At 42.3% G+C, this 25,651-nt stretch overlaps 1 protein-coding gene across 4 annotated transcripts in view; it reads right to left on the minus strand.

Annotated features, from left to right (window-relative positions):
• Window positions 1-25,651, minus strand: part of GRK5 (G protein-coupled receptor kinase 5) — a 168,278-nt gene that overhangs the window by 57,630 nt on the left and 84,997 nt on the right. For 3 of the 4 annotated variants that reach the window (XM_067000384.1, XM_067000385.1, XM_067000383.1), the window contains exon 3: window positions 5,460-5,572. The exons of the other annotated variant lie outside the window; for it this stretch is intronic. In XM_067000384.1, the coding sequence (XP_066856485.1) occupies window positions 5,460-5,572 (113 nt within the window). The remainder of the gene's footprint in view (window positions 1-5,459; window positions 5,573-25,651) is intronic. 4 annotated transcript variants of the gene reach the window in all.

Raw genomic sequence — 25,651 nt, forward strand, 5'->3', positions numbered from 1 at the left:
AACTAACAGACAACATTGCCAGAGCACTGAGAGAAAGAGCACTTTGGATGAAATTCTGCTCTGTTGGCTGAGGCACAGAGAGCACTGGAGGTTCACAAGAGAAACCTTAATTCTTCCACATCATTTTATCCAGTCTTTGACTTTCATCTAAACATTCTCTGAGCTCCTGAAGCTGTATGGCTTAAAACTCTGTGAAAAATGAAAAACAGAGCCTAAGGGATCACTTTGGATCCAGGTGGATTCTCACCCACAGCGGGTAGCTGCTGGTTGCCTGGTTCAGTAAGGCACAGCCACAGGATTCGGTCCCTTGAACCTAACAGGAGATGGACTTGGGAAGGGATGCTTCCACCAGAGCGGTTTCAGGCTTCTCAGTGGGAGTCAGGAGCAGGGGAGCCAGCTCCTGAGCACCTGCAGGAGGTTACTGGTGTTTTGGCCCCAATTTCATACCCTCACTTTCTCAGCTCCCTCCTCTGTTATCCTCAACTTCTCTCTGCTGCAGCGCCTGCCGTCTCCTCCCTTGGACTCTGATTTCTGCCCTGATATTGCTGCTGTGCTCAAACAACCTCCTTGCACTTGCCTCCGCTGAGATTTAAAGTCTGTGACTGAAAATTGGAAGGCAAAAACCAAACAGCTGGGATTCATAATAACTCACATTTCTCAATGAAAAGTTAACTTGAAACCACATTTTTCATGTTTAAGTGCAGGGCAAAAAAGAGCCCTTTTGACTGTTTAAAAACACATTTTGAGTTAATGAGTTTGTTGATATCAACAAACTGGCATTTCTGATGGAAAAACCCTTGAACAGCTTTAAGGCACACATACACAGATGGTTTATATACCATGCAAGGGACTTAACCAAACGAAACCTCCCTAACAGGGAGACGCGTTTTTTACAAATGGCACTAAATGGATGCTTGTTCATCCTTTTACCCCAGATAAGGGTAATGTCTAGTGAAGCATTCAGCTGAAAATTCCACCCGAGGTGATGGTGTCCCTCACCCCCGGCCCTGGATAACATGAGCAGAAACAGCGCAGAGAGTCACCAGGGCTATTTTCCTCCACCTCATGCACTTCAATGCAAAAAATGGCAATGTCCAGGTTAGAGAGAAAATAACTTCAGGTTATGTTGTCCTTGACCAGAATTAACCATGTTCTGCTGCCAGCTCCCTCCAGTTAGACTAAATCTAGTCCACAATAACCTGTTAAAAACCATCCCCTGAGAATGAAAATTATACATTCAGAAATGATGAGTGTGTGTAGACAAAACAGGAAAGGATTGTAGTGAGGTCTTAGGCACTCCACAAAGGGCACACCAAAGTCAGAGGAGAAGAGAGGAGAGCGAAATGTGGGGAGCTGGCCTCCCTTTTGAGGAGGGGACACAAGGGGGGGGTCCCTGCTGAAATGCCACCTCTTGTGCTGCTGGACAGGCTGGCTGGGCAGAAAACATTGCTAATAGGTGACCTGCTCCCTGAACTGCCTCTTAGCAGGGGAAATGCATCTCCCAGCACTTTATTTTAATGCCTGTCCTTTGACGGCTACCACGCTCTGTGACGTTGCTGAAGTATTTGTAAGCACAGCAAAGTGTGCTCTGGGGCTGTGTGTGAATTCTTTGTTAAGGGCTTATGGGGAGCTGATTTAATCACAAAACAGCTCCGTTTAATGATAATAGATTATGTTTGCACAGTTCCTTCATCCGAATGGCTACATAAGAGTTTGGTGAACTACTCACGGATGATCTGCATGTTTATGTGCTCAGAGATAAGCACGCAGTGCGTATAATCACTCACGTACTCAGAGGCACAAGTTGTAACCATCGGTACTTCTTACCAGATATTTTATCTAGTAAAGTCATGAAACTGTTTGCACGATACCCACAGCAAGAGATGCCTCTCTGTCCTTATAATATTAGTGTGGCCTAGCAGGGGGGATCACCACTGCCCAGTTTCCCAGATGGACGGCCATGCTGACAGCCACTCGCTGACCCCACAGCTCCACCAGCACCCCACTGCAAGGCTCTGGGGATCTCCATTTTTATCACGTTTATCATTTAACGTGGGGACCTACAGCTTACAAACCACATATTGCTGTAGCCCATTTTACTACAGATTGTGATTTCCTGAGCACTGTTGTCAGAAGACAGGTAGAAACTTCATGTCTCTGAGCACTTTCATCTCAGTTACTGGCTGAAATTGGCCAAGGTATTCACAAGGTTTAGAGGGAACTAGCGGATGCACACCTACACACATGCAGAATGCAATGATACAAATCCTTTTTTCTTCAGAAAGCCAGCCTAACAACTGCTTAACTGTACAGACAAAAAACAAAACAAAACAAAAAAAAAAACACCACCAGATGCTGCTAAAATTAGATTTGCAGGAGACTACATCAGACCAGGTTCCTTATTCCACCTAACAGCTGAAATAAATGTCCAGCAGAAAGGAGATTTTTTTTTTCTTTATGCACTCTGGTCTGCAAGGTCTGGCTGCAAGGTCTGGCAGCCTTTGGAAGCAAGGGGGTGAGAGAGTTCTTGCAAAACTTGGTCACACATAAGTTTGGAAATGGAAATCGTTGGTAGGTTGTTGGGTGCCTGACTCAGTTTCTGATTTCCTCCCAAGAGTCCCAGTTGCTGCTTTCTTTGCAGGCAATTGAGTTCACTGGTTAAAAAAAAAAAAACAAAACAAAACAAAACAAAAAAAACTAGTGAGAATCGGGAGGGATCAATTACTGGCTTCTGCACGACTTACAGCATGACCTGGTAAAGTTACCTAGCCATGCTCTTGGCTTCCCCTTCTTTTTGTAATAGAGAGGTAGACTAACTTCTCAATGCACAGAAAGCTCTCTGAGCCTTTGGTGAATAGCTAAACATTTACCTCTTTTTTTTCTTTCTCTTTTTTTTTCTTTTTTTTTTGTTTTAATTTGATACTAAAAAAAAAAAAAAACAAAACGCTAAGTTTTGCTTCTCATGTTAGAAAAATAATTAAGCCAAAAGAAAGTGGAGGGTTTGGCTTTTTCTGCTCAGGGCTTGTTGCAGCAGGTGGTCTCCAAAAGGTTTCACATTCCTGGTGGTCTCAGAATAGGGCTGTAAAATCAAGCTTTTGGTCTCATTGTAGGACTTTTTTGCCTAGCATGGGATTTGGCCTGAGTCCCACTACTCACTCAACACAGTGTCACCCTGCTGGGTGAATTTCAGTAGCGATCGTCCAATTTAATGGCTATGGGCTGTGTTGCTAGACCTTAACATTGGATAATACAGGGATTTTCACAGGCTGGGAACAAACTTGTGCAGAATTTGAAATCAACAAAGGAGGCTGCTGTCAATTAGCTTTAAAAAAGAGCAAATATTCAGACCTCCACACAGCTCAACATTTTGTTCATGGAATTGATGTTTCATTAGGGCAGGCACCTCTCTAGCAGATGATGGTTGGGTGCAGGATAAACATGTTCATGGTACCCAAAATGTCCTCCTGCCCACCTGTCTTGAGCACAACCTCACAGAGCATCTGTCAGGTATGGTCCTTTCATGATCCACACTGGCTAAACCTTCCCACTGGGGAAAATCACAGCCAGCACAAGGAATATAAGGTGGAAGCTGTGACCACCCAAAACCTCTCAGAGAAACCTCTCCATAGACATGCTAATTGAAGGGTTGCCTTTTTTAGCATGCAGAAATATGAGGGTAAATGCTTCGGCTTGTCATTTAAAGCTAAACTCTACACTTTCTGCTGACATGAGGAAATCCCTAACGAGAGGATGTTGAGTATATCCCCAGAGAAGGACTATCAGTTCACATCATGAAATGAATGAATCCATGAATTCTCTAACGGCCTCTCATACCTCAGAGTCAAAGTGCTGCAATTTAGCAACGTGCGTGCCAAATGCACTTGGGAAAATGAAGTCCTCCTTTGGTTTACCTGTGAAGTTGACTGTGTACATTCTTTGATCGCTTGGTGCCAGGTAGTTCTACACTCTGTTAAGCAGAAGGTTTTTAACCTGCTGAGGAAGCATGTTGCTCTGTCACTTGTAACTCTGGTAGAATGGAGACCTAATGTCTACTGCAAGTAACACTTTAAGCCAAATGTCATCCTGCTTCAGCACTGCTGTAAGCCACCTAAAGAAAAAGCCAATTTTACAAAGCATTGCTATGATTCAGCAGCCTGAATATGAAATCAAATTGCAAAAGGAGTCTAATAAAGATGTATAGAAAAAGCACTAGAATGTTTTAAATTATGTTAAGTCAAAAAAATTACAGAAGTTTAAAGACGGTTTGATAAATTGTGACGGTACAAAAAATGCCAGCTAAAATTGATTTTAAAGAACTTTATCCAAGGCTTTCTCTGATGCAGATTTGTTGTAGGTGCTGTGGTACTAATATACACTTTAAGTGATGACCTGTCCTCTCCCAAACTCTTGCCTTTACAACTTCAGTGCAACCTCCACATCTGCCTGTACTTCAGAATAGCTTCACCACAGCACAAAGAAAAAAAATAACTTTGTTCCCATTGGTATACATTGCTTTGCTTTTGACTTAGTGCCACCTAGAGAGCGAAGTCTCCTGGCCATGGACACTCAGTGATGACAACTGGCAGCTCATCTGTCAGCCTGGTGGGGTGTAGCCTTTTGGCTCCTCACTGCCCTACCCTTCAGGAGGCTCCCAGCAAGGAAGCCAGTGAGGACTTTGGGACTGTGAGCAGCTTCTCCCGCTGGCACTACACATGGCCAAATGCTGCCAGGTTGGGAACAAGCATCAGATCCTTCCAGGGGCTGTGGGGGCTGCTTGGTGGCCGGTTTAGCTGGGAGCTCACCGGAGAGGGAAACGGAGCTGGGCTTCAATAGCAGGTTTGGCATGAGTTTCTTGGTGACCTCAGTTAGGTCACTTCTATAGCTCGTGCCTCTATTTTCCTATTTGAAAAACTAAGATAAGATCAGGATGCCCTTTATAAATCACCTTGAAATCTACTGATGGAGAGGCTTGGTAAGAGTGAGATATTATTATCACACTCCTCATCCCTTCTTGTCAGGCCATTCATCATCTTCCCTTTCCTCCCAGTGCCTCCCAGCACTGCAGATATCCCGATACCAAAAGACGTCACTTGCTGCTGCCCAGCTGCTCGTGCCTGGGCCTGATGCAGGCTCTGCCAGCCCAGAGCTGGGCTCCTCCTTTCACAGTGGCTCGTGCCCCCCCAGAGGCTGGTACCGAGCCTGCATGCAGTGTTGCCCCTCCACCTCCAGCGGCTTGCTCTGGTGCGTCAGACATAAAACCCCATCCCGTGTCAGTATGACTTCTGGAGCTCCAGAACGGCTGATCACACAGGTCACTCCGCCAGCACGGGAGCAGGCAGCGATGCCGCTCCTTCAGAGCAGGACATCACTCCTCCTGCCCTGCCAGCACTGCTCCTCAGCTCGCTGCCGAGGCACAGGGGGCCGCAAAGCACCGTGAAATATCACAAGAAGGGACTTACCACCGAGTCGAGGAACCTAATGCAGCACTCGAGCTCGGGTCGAGTTTCACAGAACTGCCGAAAGAGAAGCCTTCCGATCGGCTGCTTTTCGCATATGCTGCAGTAATCTCTCTCTAGAGGCAATAAAGAGAAGAGAAGCATGAAACTGAGAAGAGCTTTGCCTTTGGGGTTGCTTAGAAGTTTAAAACATTGCAAGTGAGTGCAGAAGGACGACCCAGATTAGAAATGACTTCTTCTCTCCACCACGTTTCAGGTATCCAAGTGCAAATATAATTAATGGCTTAAGTCTCAAACAAGACAGGCCAATTTTACAGAGCTGATGTAGGTAAAAGCCCCACAAAAACCATTCAGCTATTATGAAAGAATAACTTCACATTTTTCCACCGTGGAATTGCATGGACTCTTCAAAGGTACCACTCAGACGGGCAGTGTTTGCGGGAATTTGAGGAGCAAATTACAAGTCCCTGAAATGTGAATCATACACTGACGAGCAGAAGTTGTAATTCGTGGTGACTTTCCTGGTTCCTTCCCAAATACGCACTACAGTGACCCTAATTTCTGGAAACATAGAATCCACTCTCTACTAATTATTTGTTGCAAAACACATATTTTCAAAGGTTTCAAAATTTCTATTTACTTGCAGAGCACTAACCTATGGATGGAGTACACGGCATCTAGCTGGCTCCAGTTTCACACAGCACTCTTCTACAGAAGAGTATTTCCCCATAACAATCATGTTTACAAGTCATTCCCCTGTGTGGGGTCGTGGGGTCTTTTCTGCACCCAGAACCACCCCCCTGTTAAAGCAGGTCCTTTACCAACTGCAGGTACTATATGCAGGCATACACGAGAAGAGGGCCAGCATCATTAACCGCTATCGCACCAGTACAAATGAAGAGGGCTTTTTTGGCGAGAGCAGCAGATCCCCCAGCCTGTTTGGAGCAGCAGCGCTTGCTGGAGACACGTTATTCCTTTAGAAGCACACACATGTCAAACAACATACTGTGTTTCCTTAAGCATTCCTCTCACCACCCTCCTCGCTGCCATATGGCAGTTGCTGTTATTATGGAAACAACCAGCTTCTAAACACATAACATAACACTGCAAACAGACATACTAAACCCACACAAGTTGTCAGCGCCTTGGTTACTTCTCTCTCAGGCCCGGAATGTCTTTTATTCCCCCCCGCGTTGTCCTCTCACCCTTCCCTTCCACCCCAGGACACGTCCTGCAGGCACCCGGCTGTCCCAGGGGCACCCAGCCGAAGGGCCTGCTCCTCACAGGTGGCACCCTGAGGACCGTGCCCTGCCTCACCAGGACATCCCTCGTGATAAGACACACGGCACGTTGGCCTTGCTCGCCTGTGGCAGTTAGGCTCCACGCGGCAGCGCAGCGGCAGGAGCACCCCAGGCCCGGCCCTTGCCAGAGCAAGGCCTTGCCTGTGTGCGGCTGTGGCTCTACCTCAGGACGTGGCCTCCAAGGCACCTGCAGGGAGGCACGGGATGGGGCTGGATGGCTTTTAATTCAGCTTCCTCCTGCTTGGGTTTTCTGAAGTGGTCTGGGACCACGTACACTCAGTGTTTTGTGACTGGTCCTGCCAGCCCAGGTTGGATCACAACTTCATTCTCTCTGTCCAGAAGCCTGCAACGTTTATGGCAGCCTCTAGCAAATAAAACTGCATCTAGATCACTGTATAAATCTTAACTTGACCTCCAGCCTAACTATCGGCAACAAGCCCGTGACATGGTTTGTTTGCATGACACAGATGGGCAAGGCCAGGAAGCCAGCAGGCTCGGTGCGATGCTGAGCAGCCTTGGGAGATCCTTGCAAGCAGTGCAAATTCATGCTGCTCGACCAAGGAGCTCTCCTGGTGAGAAGGTGACAAAATATGCAGACACGTACAGTGCTAAGGTAGGCAAAGGAGGTAGGGAGGTGCCTGAGTGCATCAAAACATCAGCTTACATTGCCCCAGAGCGTGCGGAGCCAGAGCTCAGGTGAGCTGCCCTGGGAGCTCTGGAGATGCAGCTCCCTCTGCCTGAGGCTGTTTTCTGCTGTCGTGATGAGCTAACTCTTCTGAAGTCATGAATAAAACACACACTTCCAATATCTGTAGCACACAGCCTGACCGTTCTCAGGACCTGATCCCTCTGGAAGCCCAAACCCACAGCAACCTTCCTCAATATTAAACAGGCTGTGCAAAAAATGTGACTATGTGAATCACAGATTTGTGACAGAATAGAAGATAAAGGAACAAATACATGATTAATCAGCCAGTTTGTTCTGCACTTTCTCTTGTACCATGTTGCTTGATGCCCAGCGTCAACGCTAGTACAAAATGGGCAGTTTATCAAAGGTGAAATAACATGATGACACCCACTGCAGGACACTTTTCTAACAGAAGGGCTAGTGATAACAGCTGAACAAGCATGCAAATTGTACGTTGAATGGCTGTAACACATCAGGAAAAGAAAACAAGAAGCTGAACACTATTACATATGTGGATAATCTAAACACAAAGGCGATACGAGCACAGACTTACTTCTACAGTATATAACTTGGCCAGCACATGGGAACGGTGACCCGTTTGTAATGAGGAAAAAGGAAATGCCAGAAATAATCTCCAAAAACACAAGAGCCAGAGCAGTTCCCTGGAGCCATCCACTCCTTGGTAATGTTCGTTTAAGTGCTGGATATACTGATACAGACAATAAATACATGATGCAACTGTTTTCATTCCTTGTAGGTTACATACAGTATTTTCTTAGGCCCTGGTTTTGCATTGACCTCACCAAGTCAGCTACAGGGTCCTGCGCTCACTCATTCTTGGGATGCGCGGGCCCTGGAGTAGACTGAGGAACAAAACCACCTCCCTCAGCTCATGCAGAAAACCGAGAGGATAGCTTTATAAAGGCAAGGAATGAAGCAGAGCAGAGGTGCTTTAGTAGCACTAAAGCACCACGGTTTTTTAGCACCACGGAGGCCTGGCTGAGGCACCCAGAGCCGCAGACAGGAGCTGCACCCGCAGGGAGGGGACGGGGAGGGATGCAGGTAGCACAGCCGGCCGATCCCTCGGGCTGGGGTTAAGCGCCGTGTCGCGCTCGGTCTGCCTGCCAGCAAAAATATCCCTCCAGTTTCAAAAGTTTAAAAAATAGAAAGAATGATTTCCTGAGGAAATGGAAATGTTAAACACTTGGAAGTGAAACCATATGCTTATGATGATGAAGTGTAACGAAAACAGCCCTGAGAGCAATATCTTTGGTAGTCGGACCCTCCTGCTTCAGCAGAATCCTGTTTAACACCTGCAAAGTCACCCACAATGGGGGTGAAAAGCTGGGCGGGTTGAACGCCTAGAACAATAGTCACTTCTCACTGATGCTGAACTCTTGATTTAGAAAATATAACTGCTAAATAATGTGGGCATGCAAATGAATTATTTTTCTTCCTGACAGAGTAACTACACAGACTATATAGATTAAAATGTTTATGAAAAGGTTTTATACAAAATGCTATCATAAACATTCTAAAGATAAACAATATTTATTATAAATTCTCTTGACTCATTTTCCTTTAGCTTGTAGCTCCTATATTAAAATACTGCTTTAAAGAGCAGTCAGCACACAGAACATACCTAAATAGTTATACCTCTACACAAATAATGCCACCAGCATTCAAAGTCTATGGCTAAATTTGTTCCCCAGCAGACATTTTGGTTCTGAAAAATACATAAACACACAGCTATGAAGAACAGTGCTGTTAGTAAAATTTCATACTGGTCAAAGCATCATTGATGAAATGAAAAAAGCAAAATGAGGTATGAAAGCAAGCAGCTGCTGATAAAATCTCTGACTTTGAAGTAAAAAGGAAAAAAAAAAACAACTAATATTTCAATTAGAGAGAAACCTCCCTGCACCTTGTGAAAATATTTTGTCTTAATTTGCCATTTATATACTTGGCTCAAAATATCACTTTAGCAATTTCAGTGATAAACAACGGTCTGCAGAGAGAGCAGGTCCCTCCTCCTGTTTCACATTTGCCATAAACCTGTGGGTTTTCACAGGCTTAGTGGTGAGTTTGGAAACTGGGTGACGACCCTTGGCTGAAAAACCAGTCTTTTCTGATATTGCTTCCCGCAGTGCAAACTGCAGGTGTCTAAGCGAGAAACCTTCCCTCAGACTGCTCTGGGAAGCCGTACTTCTGTTTCTGGACTGAAGCCCTCCTTTTGAAGGGCTGCTGATCCAACACCTGCGATCAGCTGGTGAGGCTTCCTCCTGTGAAATGCCTGTGGGGCGTGACGAGCTTAGTTTAAATCTCACTTTTGAAGTGTACAAAGGCCAGGAGCACCTTTTCAGCTTTTTGTCATTGCTGGTGTGGTTACTCATTGCACTTATGAACTATCTATTAAGTAGCATTTCATTTCTGTTTAAAATACTGGAGTCCCAAGAGAAGGCATTTCAAAGAAATGCATGGAGAATCACCAAGAAGATATGCACCATGCAAATTTGTTCTTGGACTCTGCATCTCCTCTCTCCTTGGCATTAAATCAGCCTGGATTAAGCCTAAGTAAGATCTGAATGCAATGTAATTCTGCTGCCTAAAAATAAAAACAAACAAAAACCCCTCCCAAACACCTAGAAACCCAAATGTGGGTGTAGTGAGAATTAATTGGTCTTTTTCCTGCTAACAGTTGAGTTTCAAAAGGACCCAAGAAAAGAACTGAGCTCATCTTCCCTTTCCATTTCTTTTTGTTTGTTTTCTTTCAGGTGAATCAAAGTGATAATCTTTCAAGTAGATGTTCCAAGTCTAATATTCATCTGCTGTCTCCAGTCTGCTTTAGTCCAGAACAACAAAGAAAACACACCAAAAACATGGAAGAAAAGGTCCTGAGCTGGACAATAGGAAGCAGCAGCAAAGTCAGAACTGGCTAGCAATCCATTTGAAAGATTTTTGGCACACTGAAAGTAAAACTTTACTTTTCCAAGGTGCACAGGCCTATCAAAGTGATTCCCACCAGCCCTGGAACAGCAGAAACTTCAGTAGAGATGCCTCAAACTCACAACGTGATTGATGCCTCAATCTTCATTCAAACTTGGGGGGATTCAGCTAACGTGGAAACCAACCACCCCAGCCCAAATCCCAAACCAGATCTGTTTTTTTACACACATCTACTTTACACACGTAAACTCTCTTACAGGAGCACTCAGTGGAAAGAAGGACAAAAGCATGAACTAAAAGCAAGATTAAAAAACATGCCGCATGACTGAACTCAACAGACTCTTAGAGCCCATTGTACAGTATGTACTTGTAGTAGTTTGCTTCATTTTGTGAAAAAGAAAAAAAAAAGACCAAAGCCTTTAAAGTATACAGAATTGTTTTGTGTCCAGTAGGGGTACTAATGGAAAGCAAATTGTGTCTTTAAACAGCAAATAACCCCATCTAGAGCTACATTAATAAAAATACATTTTCCATTTTAAATCAGCAAGTCTAACACTAGGGCTTATAAATATGTTTTATAATTTAGTGCTGCTCTTCAGCTGCAAGTGAAATTATCACTGCCTACATATAAACTTAATAAACATAGAACATACTAAACTGTCTAGTCTTTGAGGTTGATGAAAGTTGCTTCTTATCAAAGGCTCCTTTGTGGATGCTTTAAAAGGATTTAACTTGCTTTGATTGCATTATTAACAGTGCCTGTGTTGCTCTTGTATTTCAGAATAAGCTGGAAAGCTGGAACATTAGCTCTTACATTCGACAAAAGTTGGTTTGCCATCTATAATAAATACACTTCAATACAAAAGATAATCCTTGTGTTCAAAAGCAAGACACCAAGACTGGCCACGCTAACACTTCTGCAGATCCAGTTGTTATATTTGGATTTTTCTCTGGTCTTCTCTACTGGAGATCTCACAGCCAGTCAGACCTTCATAAACTTTGCTGGAAAGCCACATATTCGCAGTGAGAAACGTGTCAGGTTTCTTTCTCTGGGAAACTGAAAACATGGGCCCATTTCTGAAGAAGAAACAAGGATGCTGCTCTTTGAACTGCTGCACCTGGCCAAGCACACATGCAGGAACACAATGAGGGATCTCGTTGTTTTGACTGCTCAGGAGTGTTGCAGAAATGGGAGGAAGCAATGGAAGTCAAGTTTCTTTTTCTTTTCTCTTATTTTTTTTTTCTTCTTCTGTGTTTTGATGTTGCTGCTGGTGGTTTGTTGTGTTTTGGTGTGTATATGGAAACCTGTTGTTCAGATGCTGCGGACTCTCCATTTGCCCTGTCTCCAGCGATGCATTTTAAAAGTGAGGCAAGCCAGATGGTGAGAGAATACAAGACAGGAATAAAAATGCCTCATTTCAGCTCATTCAAAAATTCCCAGGAACTGTGGCAGTAAGTCATGTTATAAAAGCCTAATACAAGCAGCTAGACTCCTGTGGGAATTCAGTTACCAGTACAAATAATATTCTACGTACTGCAGACCTCAGCGGCATGCTGTATTTATAAAATGGGGCTAATAGCACTGCCCTACCTCAAAGCAGTGTGGCCAGAATAAGTATATTAAAGTGTGTGAGCCCAGAGTGCTACTGGATAGCCCTGCGGATCCGTGCTATTTACGTGCAATGCAAACCCCTGGAGCGGAAATTTAGTCCGAGAGAGCACAGCAGAGTCTTTTTATACATTAACCGCTATACTGCTCCATAACTTCACCTGGCACTTCACAGAGATTAAAAATGACGACGCAGCCCCTGTCCTGGAGAGTGCTTGTATTGGCACGGCCAGCGCTGCACAGGTGCACGACAGAAACTCCGGAGCCAAGGGCTGGGATGAAGTTGGGTTCCTGGTGGCAAAAGCGCACTCCCTCGAACGATAAATATTTCATCTGTTTTCTTTATTTTTAATAAAATATGGAAATTGTTAGACCTTATGACAGGATAATGGCTTGATAGATTCCTTGTTTTAAACAGCAGCTCTTCCCAGTCTGCGGCTAAAACCAGCACTTCGTGGCTGGAGAAAGCTCTAGACCTAGCCTATTAAGCCCTGGGGAAAACACGTTTTTTTGGCCTTGGCTGATTTTTTCCCCTTGAATTTAGGATTTTCTACAAGAAACTCGGAGAGCCTCATCTATGCCGTTACAGTGAGTGTTGCTTTGGCACTGACTATCCAAGCTTAATTAATTAAAAATACAAACGCAATCAAGCTTATTTAAGACAATGGAATTACCCCAAACTGGTTTTAAGCCCTGCCAACTTAATTTTCTCTGCTTGTAGGCTGTCTTTCTTAAAACAAACAAAATTTAATCTCCTGATCATTGAACATCTAATGTAATTATTCAGATTCAGACAGTGTTTGCTTTGTATAACTCTCCTTATTTCCACTCTTTTCATGGAATTAGGCTACAGGGATAAAGTCCACACATCACAGCAGCATTACACTGAAGAGGGAACTAGTCCAAACCTTAGAGTTGGACCAATATGGAAAAAAAACTTTTGGAGAATATTGTAACAAATTCTCAGCTAAATACACTTTGGTCATATATACGGATCTTCTAATTTATTTTTTGAAAGCAGCTGTATTGAAGCTTTGCTCACGGAACTTTATTTGAAAGTCAAATCCTGCAAACAGTTGCACAAATATGCTTGCATGAGTATCTGAACCAGAATGCGTATGAGGCTTTGTTGATTTTGGCAATGATTTTGGCAGGAAGGATAACAACCCACCCACCCTTTTTGTAGCAGCAGCAGGAGGATGAAACGGGACACTGTGCGCTCAATGTAGTCACTGCACGCAAGAACACAAGTGGGGTACCCGTGGCTGGGGAGACGTTTGGTAAGCCAGCCTTGCTCCAGGAACAAAGGCAGAATGCTCTGCTCTGAGCCTAAGCAACTCTCCCGTGTAAGACAAGGTCTCGTTCTGACAAAATCCACTCCCTCTGCACTTGTCAGGAAAACATTCCCACCGGGGCGCATTATCCCAGCCCTCCTCTAAAAGTCCTGGCGTCGTCTCAAAAATTCTCATTTGGGCAACTGCATCATTTACACGTTTCGCTGAGCAAGCCCTGCGTTCAAACGCAGACAGCAGGTGCTGCTGGGTCAGGAGTACATTTAGCTTGAGAAGATGGAGCTTGCCATTTGCATTGGCGAGACTTTAAATCACAGAAGTGAAAACTAGATTGTTGTGTGAAGTACTGGGTGCAGGGAAAGATGATAAATAATTGTTACAAATAATGAAGGTGATCCTAAGCCTCCTGAAGCAGATGGAAAGATTCCCATTGATTTCAGCGAGTCTTTCATTGGGCCTGGCTCTCCCACCTCTGTCAAGCACAACTGAAATGAATAAAACACTCAGTGTGTCTCTCAGTGGACATGACAGTGGAAGTGCATGCACCATGATTAATAGGAAATCTGAATTGTGAATGCGCAATGGGAATATTTTAAAATCCTTTTTTAACAGAAATTATTGGGTACCACGTTCTTAAACGCATGCTTTATTTCACATTTGGCTACCAGTTGCATAGAAAGGGAACAAAAAGTGAGAAAGTGCAGGGAGACTGACTGATTGACTGACTGATTGATAGATAGGAAGACAGATATCTTACACTGCTTCTAGTTAAGAAATTCAAATGACTAGTAATAAGCTGGTTACTGTTCGCATAAGTTACACTTGAAAAGCACGTACCCCTGGACCAATGCCTTTGATGAGGTTTCACTTTGATGAAGTGCCTGAACTGTTGTCTTCACGGCTGGTCACGGCACTATTCAGGGTGCGGTGGGCTCCCAGACTTGCCCGTGTTGATCACAGAGGATGCATCGTCACCAATCCTTTCTGGCGCTTGAATGCAGAGATTGTTCTGCAGTCCCAGGGGAAGGGCTACCCACACCATCGCTGCGAATATTGTGCCGACCAGAAGAGAGGTTGTCTTTATCTTCTTTACCGGCTTTCAACAATGCCTCTGCAGCAAGGCCAGAGGAACGGAAAAAATCCCTCAAAGAAATATGAAAGCTCACCTCAGAAGCACCCTGGGAAATCTGAGGAACAAACACTTGGTTGTTCTCATTTTGTCCTACTTTGTATTGGGATGACAGAACTGGATGATTTGTCCTAAAAGGAGGTAGCTACTGAGATATGTTTTTATTTGGGACTTTTATGTCCAGTCTTGAAGATTTTGACTGAAATACCTAACTTATTTTCTGTCTAGTGGTGTTATTTAGACTCCTTTCTGGTGATGTTCTGAGTAATACGTGCTGAAAGAAAATTTCAGTAAAAGTTGTAATTTGAATGTTTAAGGTTATGAAATCTACAAGAACTGTTGCTGTTGTACATAGCACAAAATAAACATCTCGATTCCAGGAAACTAAAGGAGACATCTTGTGAATCGCTTTCTTAAGACGAAAAGGCTTCTGCAAAACTACTCTTTGACTTCTAAACTAGCCTGGGTAGAAACCGAAGCAGCCATCAAGACTAAACCTTTATCCAGGTCAATAAAATGGTAGAACATATATAGCCGCTAGCACAGTCACTCTGCAAATGCATATTTAAGCAGCACACTTTACTGAGAGGCACATAATAAAGCTATTCACAGGGATTACTAACTGTGCATGCCATTCAATAATCGCTGTAAGTGCTAAACATCTCAGCCATTTTACTAATGATTCCCTTAACAAGATACTAGATGTTCTTAGATGTTCATTGCTAAATTTACTTTTCTCTCTCTTTTTTCTTTTTTTCTGTCACTTTTCCTTGTGGTATTTTGAAATAGCACACTTCGAGTACAAGAGAAATCCACAATCTTGCACTGGCAAATTACTTTTGGAAGCATTTATCAATTCCAATCTTTAAAAAATGAAAATTATTATAAAATAATCTCAATATTAACCTAAATAATCAAAGAGATGATACACTGAAAAAAATCAACCCTCGCCAGTTTTAAGAGGTGTCACTGGCCAATGACAATGTTGCTAAATTATCACTTGACTGGATCTTTGGCCCAAGTACAAGTGGTCTACTTGCAATAAAACAGACACTGACTTGGACTTGGTTTATATTCACAGTGTGATTTGATTGCCTGCTGTGTGACATCCCTCTCTGAGTGGGTGTGAGGGAGCTGAGCTGCTGAGTAAAACTGAAATGAACAGTGAAAAAGAGATTTTAAAGTCATTTAGAAACCCCAAATACTCTAAGAGAAACCTGTGCAAGAGGGGATTGCCAACGGAAAGTATTTTTTTCTCCTTCTTAACAGAAGTCTTCAGTACCAAGGATCTCTTCAGACTATGTTATTCAGATGGATGGAAACAGCGTGGCACTTGGTGTCCAAACACAAGAACTGTGAACAACCTTATGCAGGTCTTAAAAGAAAATGCAATTTTCAAGAGACTTTCTGCATTGTTCCTATGAAAACTGGATTCTCACAGGGAAACAAGATGAGTACTTCTGTAATATTAAAGATTATTCTAATATTTGTATTTTTTCAATTTGATCAGATTCTTCTTTAATATTTTGTTTCATTTCACAATGTCATACGAATAATGTCTTACCCTCCTCAAGTGTTTTTCTCCAAAATGTTTTCATTCCTAAATTTCAACATACCACCACAAATATTCTGCAACACAAAATAATGATGTTCAGCTCTGCAAAACAAAAAGCCCAGACTACCATCTCCAAAGCTACTGAAAGAATTATGGTGAAAACAAAATTAACAAGAGCTTCGGCTAGGGCTGCCCCCCTTGCAATTAGTGCTGTGTTATTTAGAAAATAAAAACATGTTTAGGAATTTTACCTCTCACCTGGAAGATGATACTTCAACATCCTTAGTACTGCACGACAGAGCTGAAGTACTAGAGATGCTGAAGTACCTCTGAGATCCTAATGCATGCCTGAAGTGTTCTCCAGCACCCCTCCAGCCAAGTGCTGCCCCACTCAGATGTTGCTTCACTCGTGGTTATTAACGTGAGATCTGTACACGCTGCTAGGTGAACAAAGCAAAGGATTTGAAAAAAACACTGAAATCTAATTCCGTTATCTCATAAACTTCTATACCAAACCGATGCAAGAAACAGCACTGTTGTTTTATGAGGAACATCACAACTCAGTATTTGTCCTTTGAGAAACCTGCTTCCAAATGATGCTGGTGAAGAATACATAGATAGGTGGAATGGATTGGGCTAGAAATAAGCATGGCCTTATTTCAGCATGTGGAAATTCTGAAACAGCTCACATTGCCTTTTATCAGTCGTGTGGCACTACCTCATCCCTGTGTGAAGCATCAGCTCTTTGCCCACAACTGTGGAAATGATGCTCAAAGGTAAGGTGCTCTTAGGACACTTATCATAGGGTAAATAATCACTTAGGTTCTGGCTCTTGTAGCCTCATGTGCTTGTGCCTTCATGCTGGCCTCAAGAACAGGTTGGGTAGATGGTTTTGGGTGCTCTGATGTTTAGAGCAAGCTGTCACTTAGCCAGCAATATTTTGTGGCCTATCTGCATGGCTACAGTGCTACTTCATTAGTGAACTCAGAGGAGTTCACAAAACACAGAGGTCAAGTTTGCCACATAAAATTATGCCTCTAGAGATACACAGATTCTCCTGTGAGGATGAGATATCAGTAGACTAAGTACAGTGAAATAGGCTGGAAGAGAACCATCGCTCTCAGCTAAGAATTAACACCTCCCAGGATTGAGGTGCACCATTTTCTGAGTCACCAGCGGAGCCCAGGAACCGTGCCGAAGACAGGGATTTCCTCTTCAGCAGCCACATTAAATGGGCTTCTATGAAAGGAAAAGGGGAAATGGGGATAGAAAAGAAGAGCCGCATGGCTGATCTGAAAGGAGAGCATGTTTGCACCGACATCGAAACATTAGAGACATTGTTCGAGTGCAGTTCATCCTTGCAAAAATATTATCGTCGTCATGATGCCAAGGTTGGTGAAAGTATGGGCTACCTGCCATGGAAGTGCTGGGTATTTAGGCTAGACCTGTCATGGGGCTTATTTACTCTCTGCGCCCAACATTTCAGACACACTCAAGTGTAGTGTTCATGTCTTGGCAGGAACTTCTCATTCATGCATTTTCTCCCGGTCCCCTTTGAGGAGTCTTCGTCCTCCCGACATTGCAGCGGTTGAAATTTCATTGCTTGCTGAGAAAACCAACACTGATTAATTTCATCCTACTTGCATGGAAGAGGTAAAGTATGCAGGTCTCTAGCCAGGGACAAGGAAATCCCTGCTGCTTACACGCCACATTGAATAAGCAGCCCATGGTTGTGGCCATTGAACTTCAAGTCTTCATTCCACTGCAGGAAAGAAGCAATTAACCGTAGCAGCATGGGAAGCAAACAGGAAGTAATGCAACACATTCACTTTTGATTAGAGATTTTTTTTTTTTTTTAAAGACATAATATTCCACAAGGAAGAATTCAGCTGTAGTGTTGCATTGACACACCCCAAATTATTAAAGGAACATGACTGAGGTTGCAAAGTTAAGCCTCAAAACCTAGGAAAAACCTAAGTTAAAATTTTCTGCGTAGCCTGAATGCCATTCCTCACTGAGCACGCATTCTGGTGCAGTCTTTAATTACATCATTGCAAACTGTTTTTTTTCCCACAGGACCTTCGCCTCATTCAACGCACAGAACGGACAGTGCTTACTTAATGAGCAGCTATTCAGTATTTCGTTTTCTCCTCTGGTTCAATGTGTGGCCCTAGACTTTATTTACTGCACACCAGTCGGCCTGCTCAGGAGACAGAATGATTCATTTCCCCATGGACCTTTCTGTGGCATTCTCCGCTGTAGCCTTAGAATACTTCACACCTATTCATGGATCTATTTTCACACCACCTCTGGGAGATGAAGAAGATGTCATTAGTCCAGTTTTATAGATGGGGAACTTAAACATACGAAAATTAAGATAAAAAGTATTCACTGATTGATTCAACTTGATTTTCCATGTATTTAACCTTATACACAACTCACTCCATTCAAAGCTAGTCTTCCATTTGCTTCAGCTGCAGATGTTAGCACTGAGACCCAAAAATCTCAGATAAATACTCATAAAATGAAAAATGCACAATTAAAGGCCAACTCTGAAAAACTTTTTAAGTTTTAAATTATTTGTCTGTCACCACATAAGACCTAAGTGGACCAGAGTGTATCCCTGTCCAGTTCCCCAGTGTGTCACTCAACTGCTCTGCCCACCAGACAATTCCCTGTGCTGCTGCAATTCGCTGGTATTATTCAGCATTTCATCAGTTCCCTGAATTTATTCATCATATTTTTTTTGTCATGATATAATCGAGACCGTCATTTTATCCTCCTTTATTAAACAACCCAATTTCATCCCGAGGCTAACTCCATCTTTTGATTGAATTATGGGTCCTGGGGAAAAAGTTAAATATGTAGTTTTGTATCATATAAAAAGATATGAATTTAAGCTACAGAGGCAGCTAGAGGCTCATCCAGAAATATTAACATTTTAACACATATTTTTGTATGATTGATTTCCTAAGTTTTTAAGGAACTTTAAAGAAAAAGAAAAATAAAATGTTGTGGAGCAACTCTGATAGTCCCTTGCTCATTAGGAACAACTCACCCAAGACGCTGGGAATGTTTGACTCGGTCACTGGTCACTTTAAGAATGTCTTTTTAACACAGATTTTTCTGAGCTCTTCCCTAAGTTTTCTTTGGAAAAGAAACTACATTACACTGACACCCATAATAATACCCACATCAGCAGAGCTGAAATAGGGATGTCACAGTACTCACTTGTGCTGCTGCAAGCTGATGAAAGAACTGTAAATTGAGTTAGCTGACCATCTTCTGTAAACACTGGAGAGAGGTGAGATACATACCTCATCAGAGGCACCTACAGATACTGGCTGACTGCTTCGTCTTGTCTGAAGATGAGATTCTGCCCTTAAATGCAGTGTTTCGTAGCCATTCCCCCATGATTTGTCTTCTTCCTATGGCTCTCTCACGTGGCCATTCCCACCCTCAGCTTCTCTGGCCAAGGAGCTCTAGCATTCCCTGGCCAGCCAAACCTCCCCTGCCTCCTGGCCTAACAAGTCCTGGCCTTACCACCTGGATCACCTTCCTCCACCCCAAACCAAACCAAACCAAAATGAACCCCCCCAAAAAAAAAAAAACACATGGCACAGAAAACATCCAGCATGGAAAATTTCAGCCTACATAATTCTGGCAATATCTCAATCTCATACTGTGCAATAGTAGGCAACCTGAGTAATCGATGCTGCTACCCAGCCCCCAAGTAACAGCAATCCTTACTCAGAAGTTTCGGCTTAAGGAAGAGCATCTTAATTATTTACTATGTGTTACAGAGCCAGTTCTGTCCTGCCTGCTGATGTTTTAGGACCCTGATCTGTGAGAAGCCCCAGTGATTTCAGAAGGCTTGACTGGAAAATTCATTGATGCTATCTTTGAGGGTTATATGGGAATCAAAACACAAGCAGCTTCTTCTCCAGGGATTTTTTTTTTCAGCATAAATAAGCAAATATGAAACATCAGGATAAAAGGAAGAAAATAGACTTTATAATATTTTTGCAATATTTTGCTCAAGTTTATGATTTGTAATAGTTAAGCATCTCTGTCTACTTATCAGGGATTAATATTACCTTACTTTCCTTGAACTCCATTTAGTTCTTATATTATGCATATTCCACATGAGCTCTCTCCTCTCAGAATTTCTGGCACAAATATGAGCCTCTTTGGTAAAGACTCATAAGGTTATGAATGTCTGGACAGCCTGAGTAATGAAAGGCCATTTGGGGCCGAACCATTGACCACAGATTTAACTTGCCAGAAAGGATAAAACATGAAATGTAAATTAGGTACTAATAGCCCATTTTCCCTCTAAATCCTTGGTACAGATATGCAATAAGAAGCACAGATTATGTTTTGAGAGAGATTTTGGAATAATCTGCAGTTAAAAATATTGTATGGGACCTTGTGTTGTGGCCTCAGAAGAGACTGAATTGTGAGTTGTTACTGCTGCCCTTGAACCCACTTCAGTCAATGGAAAGTTTCATTGGCACCTGGACTTGTTGCTTTGGGTAGCTGCCTAGCTACCAGCAAAACCCAGCACATAATACTGTCATCAGGGGAAGAGGAATGTGCAGTCCAGCAAGCAAGACATGCATGGAAAAGTACATTTCTCCCAGCATGTTTTGCAATCTCCATGCTATTCCCTCCCCATCTTCCTTTCCACTGATCTCATCCATGGTGATGAAGTCAAGAAGAAAATGTAGGAAGTAGCACTTGCAGGGCAAGATTACTGAACTGCCCATTGAGTGACCAACGCCATCCTTAACTTAGCTTTGACCCTGTTAATGGGGCCATCCCATTGATAAAAACAGATATTCAGATTTGTTGGTCAGTCAAGGTAACTGGAGGTTTTGTTAGCTCACACAATGAATTTGGTATTAAAGCCATGGTGTTGCATTCTGCTAGCGGGAGTGTGCACTAAACTGTTGGGAAGCAGGGTTACACGTTATGCATGGTACAGCACCGTATTTCTGCTGTGTTGATTTCAGAATACGTAAGAAGCCATGTTCTCCATGTGTGAACTCCTGCCTCCAATTACACTGTGTAAGAACACCTGAGCCTTCAGTTACCCCCCTCAGGAAACTATTGTTCTTGTTCTTTTCACTGTAACCCAACTATGAGGAAATGACAAGCTTTCCTTTTCTCAGCTGGGTCCAGAACTATCTAAAAATAAAACCTGTGGAACTAGCTTCTTGAATTAATTATGTTCCAGATAAAAATAAACCTGAAATATGAAATGGCATGCCCATACACTTGGCCTTAATGAGATCTGTAATTGTTTCTCCCGCTCATGACACATTTCTGTTTTATGTGAAACCCAGAATCTTGCTACCTTTCAATAGGTCTGTGTGCCTGGCATGGCTGATTCAAGCCACAGTTCTGCAGCTCATTCTTTGCACTTAGCAAATAAGATAATTTAATCAATAGCTTTAAAAATGAAACAAATACCTATTCTTGGTCTGCAAAGAGGGAAAAGTATTAGCAAAGCAGGTTCCACGGAGGAAGAATTCATCAAGATACCCTACAGTTTGAGTTATCTATCAGCCTTAAGTAGGAAGCTCCAGTGGGAATACTCAGGTACACTGGTATTTTAACATTGAAAGTAGTGTGAGCAGTGGGTACACCCAGTGGGTACCCCACTCAGCCTCTTACACGCAGAAGTCAGTGGCTACTTTGCTAATATAAGACTTAAAGAGAACAGGGCAGTAGATCACTGCTCCATCGCTGCAGAATTGCCTTGCTGGCATAGAGATCTGCCTGACAAATCTCCCAGAGGACAGCAAAGGAGAGAAAGTGAAGCCCTGACTACTTGTTCACTCTTCCTGCTATTAATTTGTACCATTATTACTAATAGAGAATATTTTACTGTGCTAATGCCTAATCATGGCACAGGACCAAGATCGTATGAGGGAACCCATGGTGCTAGGCACTGAATAAACACAGGAAAACAAGGCAGTCCTGCCCCAGTGAGTGGAAAGGTTTAGAGAATATGAATATTCATCACTTTTGGAAGCCTGTTGAAGCCATCTTCCAAGTCATCTCGGGTTCAACCACTACTACTGATGTAGCAAAAAAGAGTCATGATTTACTCGGGTAAAGGAGGATACTCCTTAAAACACATGTTCTGGCAAAACAGAAACAGACTAAACAAGCCTCTTGAAGAAATACGTATTTGAGAAACTGCCCTGATTTAAAAGATATGTTTTTTATCCTTCACCCGTTACACGGACCCGCACTACGGCGGCATACTGGAGATACATCATGTGATAATTCAGGGACACTAATGCTGTAGAAAAATCAACGATAACGCAAGAGCAAGCAAATAAACCTTGAGACTATGAAGCAAAAAGAAAAAAAAATCCACCAGGGCCTGGCCTGGTGCATGCTATCGTTAATAACACGAATTCATGGTCCTGAGAGGAGAGCTGATGTGCCTCCCCATAAGGCAGATCTTAGGGGCATATTCATTACTAGCAAAGCACAAGCTCCACAGTTTGATCTCATATAATGATCCAACAGTGGCATTTAGGTGAGCAGAATATAAACACCCAAGCTGGAATTTGGCCAGGACACTAGATTTAACAACTTACTCTTAATAAGAAATGCCACATAGGCTGCAATATCTAAGCAGAGCAGGCAAAAGCTCAATTAAAAGAGCTCATCTGAAAGTCCCCCACACAGCAAACTACATAGGCCAGAATTTACAGTCCTGGGAAACATCAAGTGTTGAGTTGACTCTGGCTGCAACTGCCAAATGTGGTATAGCACTTTGAGAACATTTGTTATGGATGAAAGCAAGCAAGTTTTGCCTTGGAGGGTCCCAGGTACATCCCACAGGAAAAAAAAGTTGCCTGCAAAAGGCCTCTCTGCCTCCCTGCTCTGTTGGCCAGCTTCTCTTGTGTGTACCATCATGCTCTCGAATGAACTCACTCCTAATGTGATGACAACCTCCCCATTTTTTGGATGCCAGACTTTAAATGAAAGGAAATTAGGGTGTTTGGAAGGTTGTCACTTTATCTTCTGCCAAAGACCAGGAGAATTTTTTATTTTATTTTTTATTTTTTTTGGGAGCAGCCAAACCGCTTTTGAATCACATAGTCAACACAGTGAGTATGGCTGACTTGCCTTAAAAAAGATCTAAACACATTTACTGAATTTCATAATTGTCTATTCTTTTTTCCTTTCCCTACTCATGCTTTTTTTCTTCTGTCTTTCTATCCTATTGTTTTACATGCTCAGGCCCTACTATTTCTGGTCTTCTCTATCTCCTACTCTCTATCTTCACTTTTCCTATGTCACCCTCTCCTCCTGTTTTCTAATCTAATCTAATCTAATCTAATCTAATCTAATCTAATCTAATCTAATCTAATCTCTCCTCTTTATTCCTTTGCTCTTATTTACTTTTCATATTTTCTTTTCAAGTAGGAATACAGTTTGGCTCCTTCCAACCTCAAACTTACCACATGAGTGTGCCTTATGGCAATTCACCAACCGACAGAGAGATAATATGATATTTAAGAAGATAAAAATTTAATGCCTGGCTCATCATGGCATTTTCTTCAGTTTTGTTGGTCTAACTCCACTGAATTCAGCAGAGTTGCAACAACTGGAAAAACAAGATAATTTAACGGCGTTGGTGTTTTTGCTTATGCTGTGTGACCTCCGCTATTCCAGACAGGACCCCGAAGGCATTCGCAAGCTAGTGTAGACATGCCTTGTGGGTGCCTGTTTTTGCTCATATCATGATATTCCCATCCTGTTCTATCTATAAACTCACAGGGACTCGCCAAACTGTTTATTTTCCATTGATAACCGTTGAAGGTCTCTAACATGAGTTCCACTCCTATTCTGAGTGTCACTATCTGAAATTAGCTGTAAATCTCTTGTGCTGCTTAAGCTCAAGGAAGTTCACTGATCTTGAAGTTTGGTATCTAGACAACAATCTTCTTTTAATAGCCTATCCAGAGATACAAGCTAAACAGAAAGGCCATAGACTTGAAAAACCTTGCAAAAATAATTTCAAGACACTCTCCAGGCAAGGTCAGTGACTCTGCCCTATCATCGATTTATTTAATACTTTTTGTTCTCAGAGGAATATTAAAATATTAATTGTCATAATCATAGTTAAGTATTTAGTACAAACAAGAGCTTGACTTCTGTCTGCCATAGCCAATAGCAGTACCAGTAGCCAAACAGATGTAACAGTACAAGGGAAGGTTCAATTTGTCAGTGAAGTTGGAACTGAAAATATTAAGAGCATCTGGAGACACTATTCCACATCTGTTTAAGTTAGAATATGTAATCGTATCAAATGGGGAAACTCATAAGAAATATGATTTTTTCTTGTAAATGTTAGCAATCTACATTTAAATCTACTGTGTAAAATGTTTAGGCTGTATAATTAATTCATTACTCCTGAGAGTACCACACAATTTAGATTAAGTTGCTAAAATGACAGACTTGCCAAGGCCCTCCAAAGTCAATAAATCCAGTCCTCAGTTATTCCAGGCCACCATTATCAGATGACACCTTTGAAGGAGAATTAAAATGGAAGCCAGCACTCTTGGTATGCTTCTCTAGTAAACATGACATCAAAAATCACTTTCAGTAGCTACACTACCTATAAGGTTACAATCACATCAGAAGAGGTAGTGAGATCTTCTGTAGATGGAAGAAACATACAATATTCATTATGATCAATGCCTTGGAAATCATGTAGTAAGAACTGAAGGCACCAAAATACATCTAACCTATGTATGCAACGCTCTTAACGTCAAAGGACTGGTCATTGGAGAAAGGAAGACAAATTGTCATATCCTAAAGTTAATTATTATATAATTTATATTCATTCCTGTGTGATGCATTGGTTTTGCAAATGGGTGTTAGGAAGCAAAAAACAGCTGAAGTGCTATCAACACTCCAGTTCCTTGCTGTGATATATTAAATTAGCAAACAAAGTATGTTTGAAAAGGGTGTCAGTAGAGCAAACAGAAGGCAGCAATGAACAAGGTTAGGTGCTGGCCAGAATCCTACATTCATTCACGATGTATGTAGATGCATTCTACAGCATTTACATTTACCTATCAATACGTTTTGTTTTTTTCAAACAAAGATAAGTAGGTTTACCACTTAGAGAAAAATAGGACTCAAACCACAACATTCATTCGGTATGTAATCCTCTGAAAAAAAACCGTAGTGGAGAGCATTTCCAGAACACCCTTCAAGAGCGCTTTCTATCTGACTGCTGGTAGCTGACCAGAAAGATGATGAAGACTCTAATATAAGTAAGACATTTAAATACGCATTTACATTTTTCATTTAAAGTGGGGAGCATGAGAATTGAAAGTAGTAAACTCTTGGGTTTGCTGATACATGTTCAAGGAAAAAATTCATCAATGTGGCTACATCAAATTGCTGCCACATTCATCATTGCTTGCTTGCCTTCACGGTCCATCAAGCATGCAGGAGAATTAAGATGACAATTCATCACATGGCTACTGCTGAATGCTTCAGCTGAGATAAGGTACCAGTCAGTTTTTCCTGTCTGCCAGGTAGGTTAAATGGCCTGCTTGTGATATCAGTTTTAATCATTAATAGTAGGCTGCTACTCATTTTACAGAGCAGGGTGCAGTTTGTTCTTCTGCACTG

The sequence above is a fragment of the Anser cygnoides genome, chromosome 7 (assembly GCF_040182565.1).
Source record: "Anser cygnoides isolate HZ-2024a breed goose chromosome 7, Taihu_goose_T2T_genome, whole genome shotgun sequence".
Taxonomy (NCBI): Eukaryota; Metazoa; Chordata; class Aves; order Anseriformes; family Anatidae; genus Anser; species Anser cygnoides.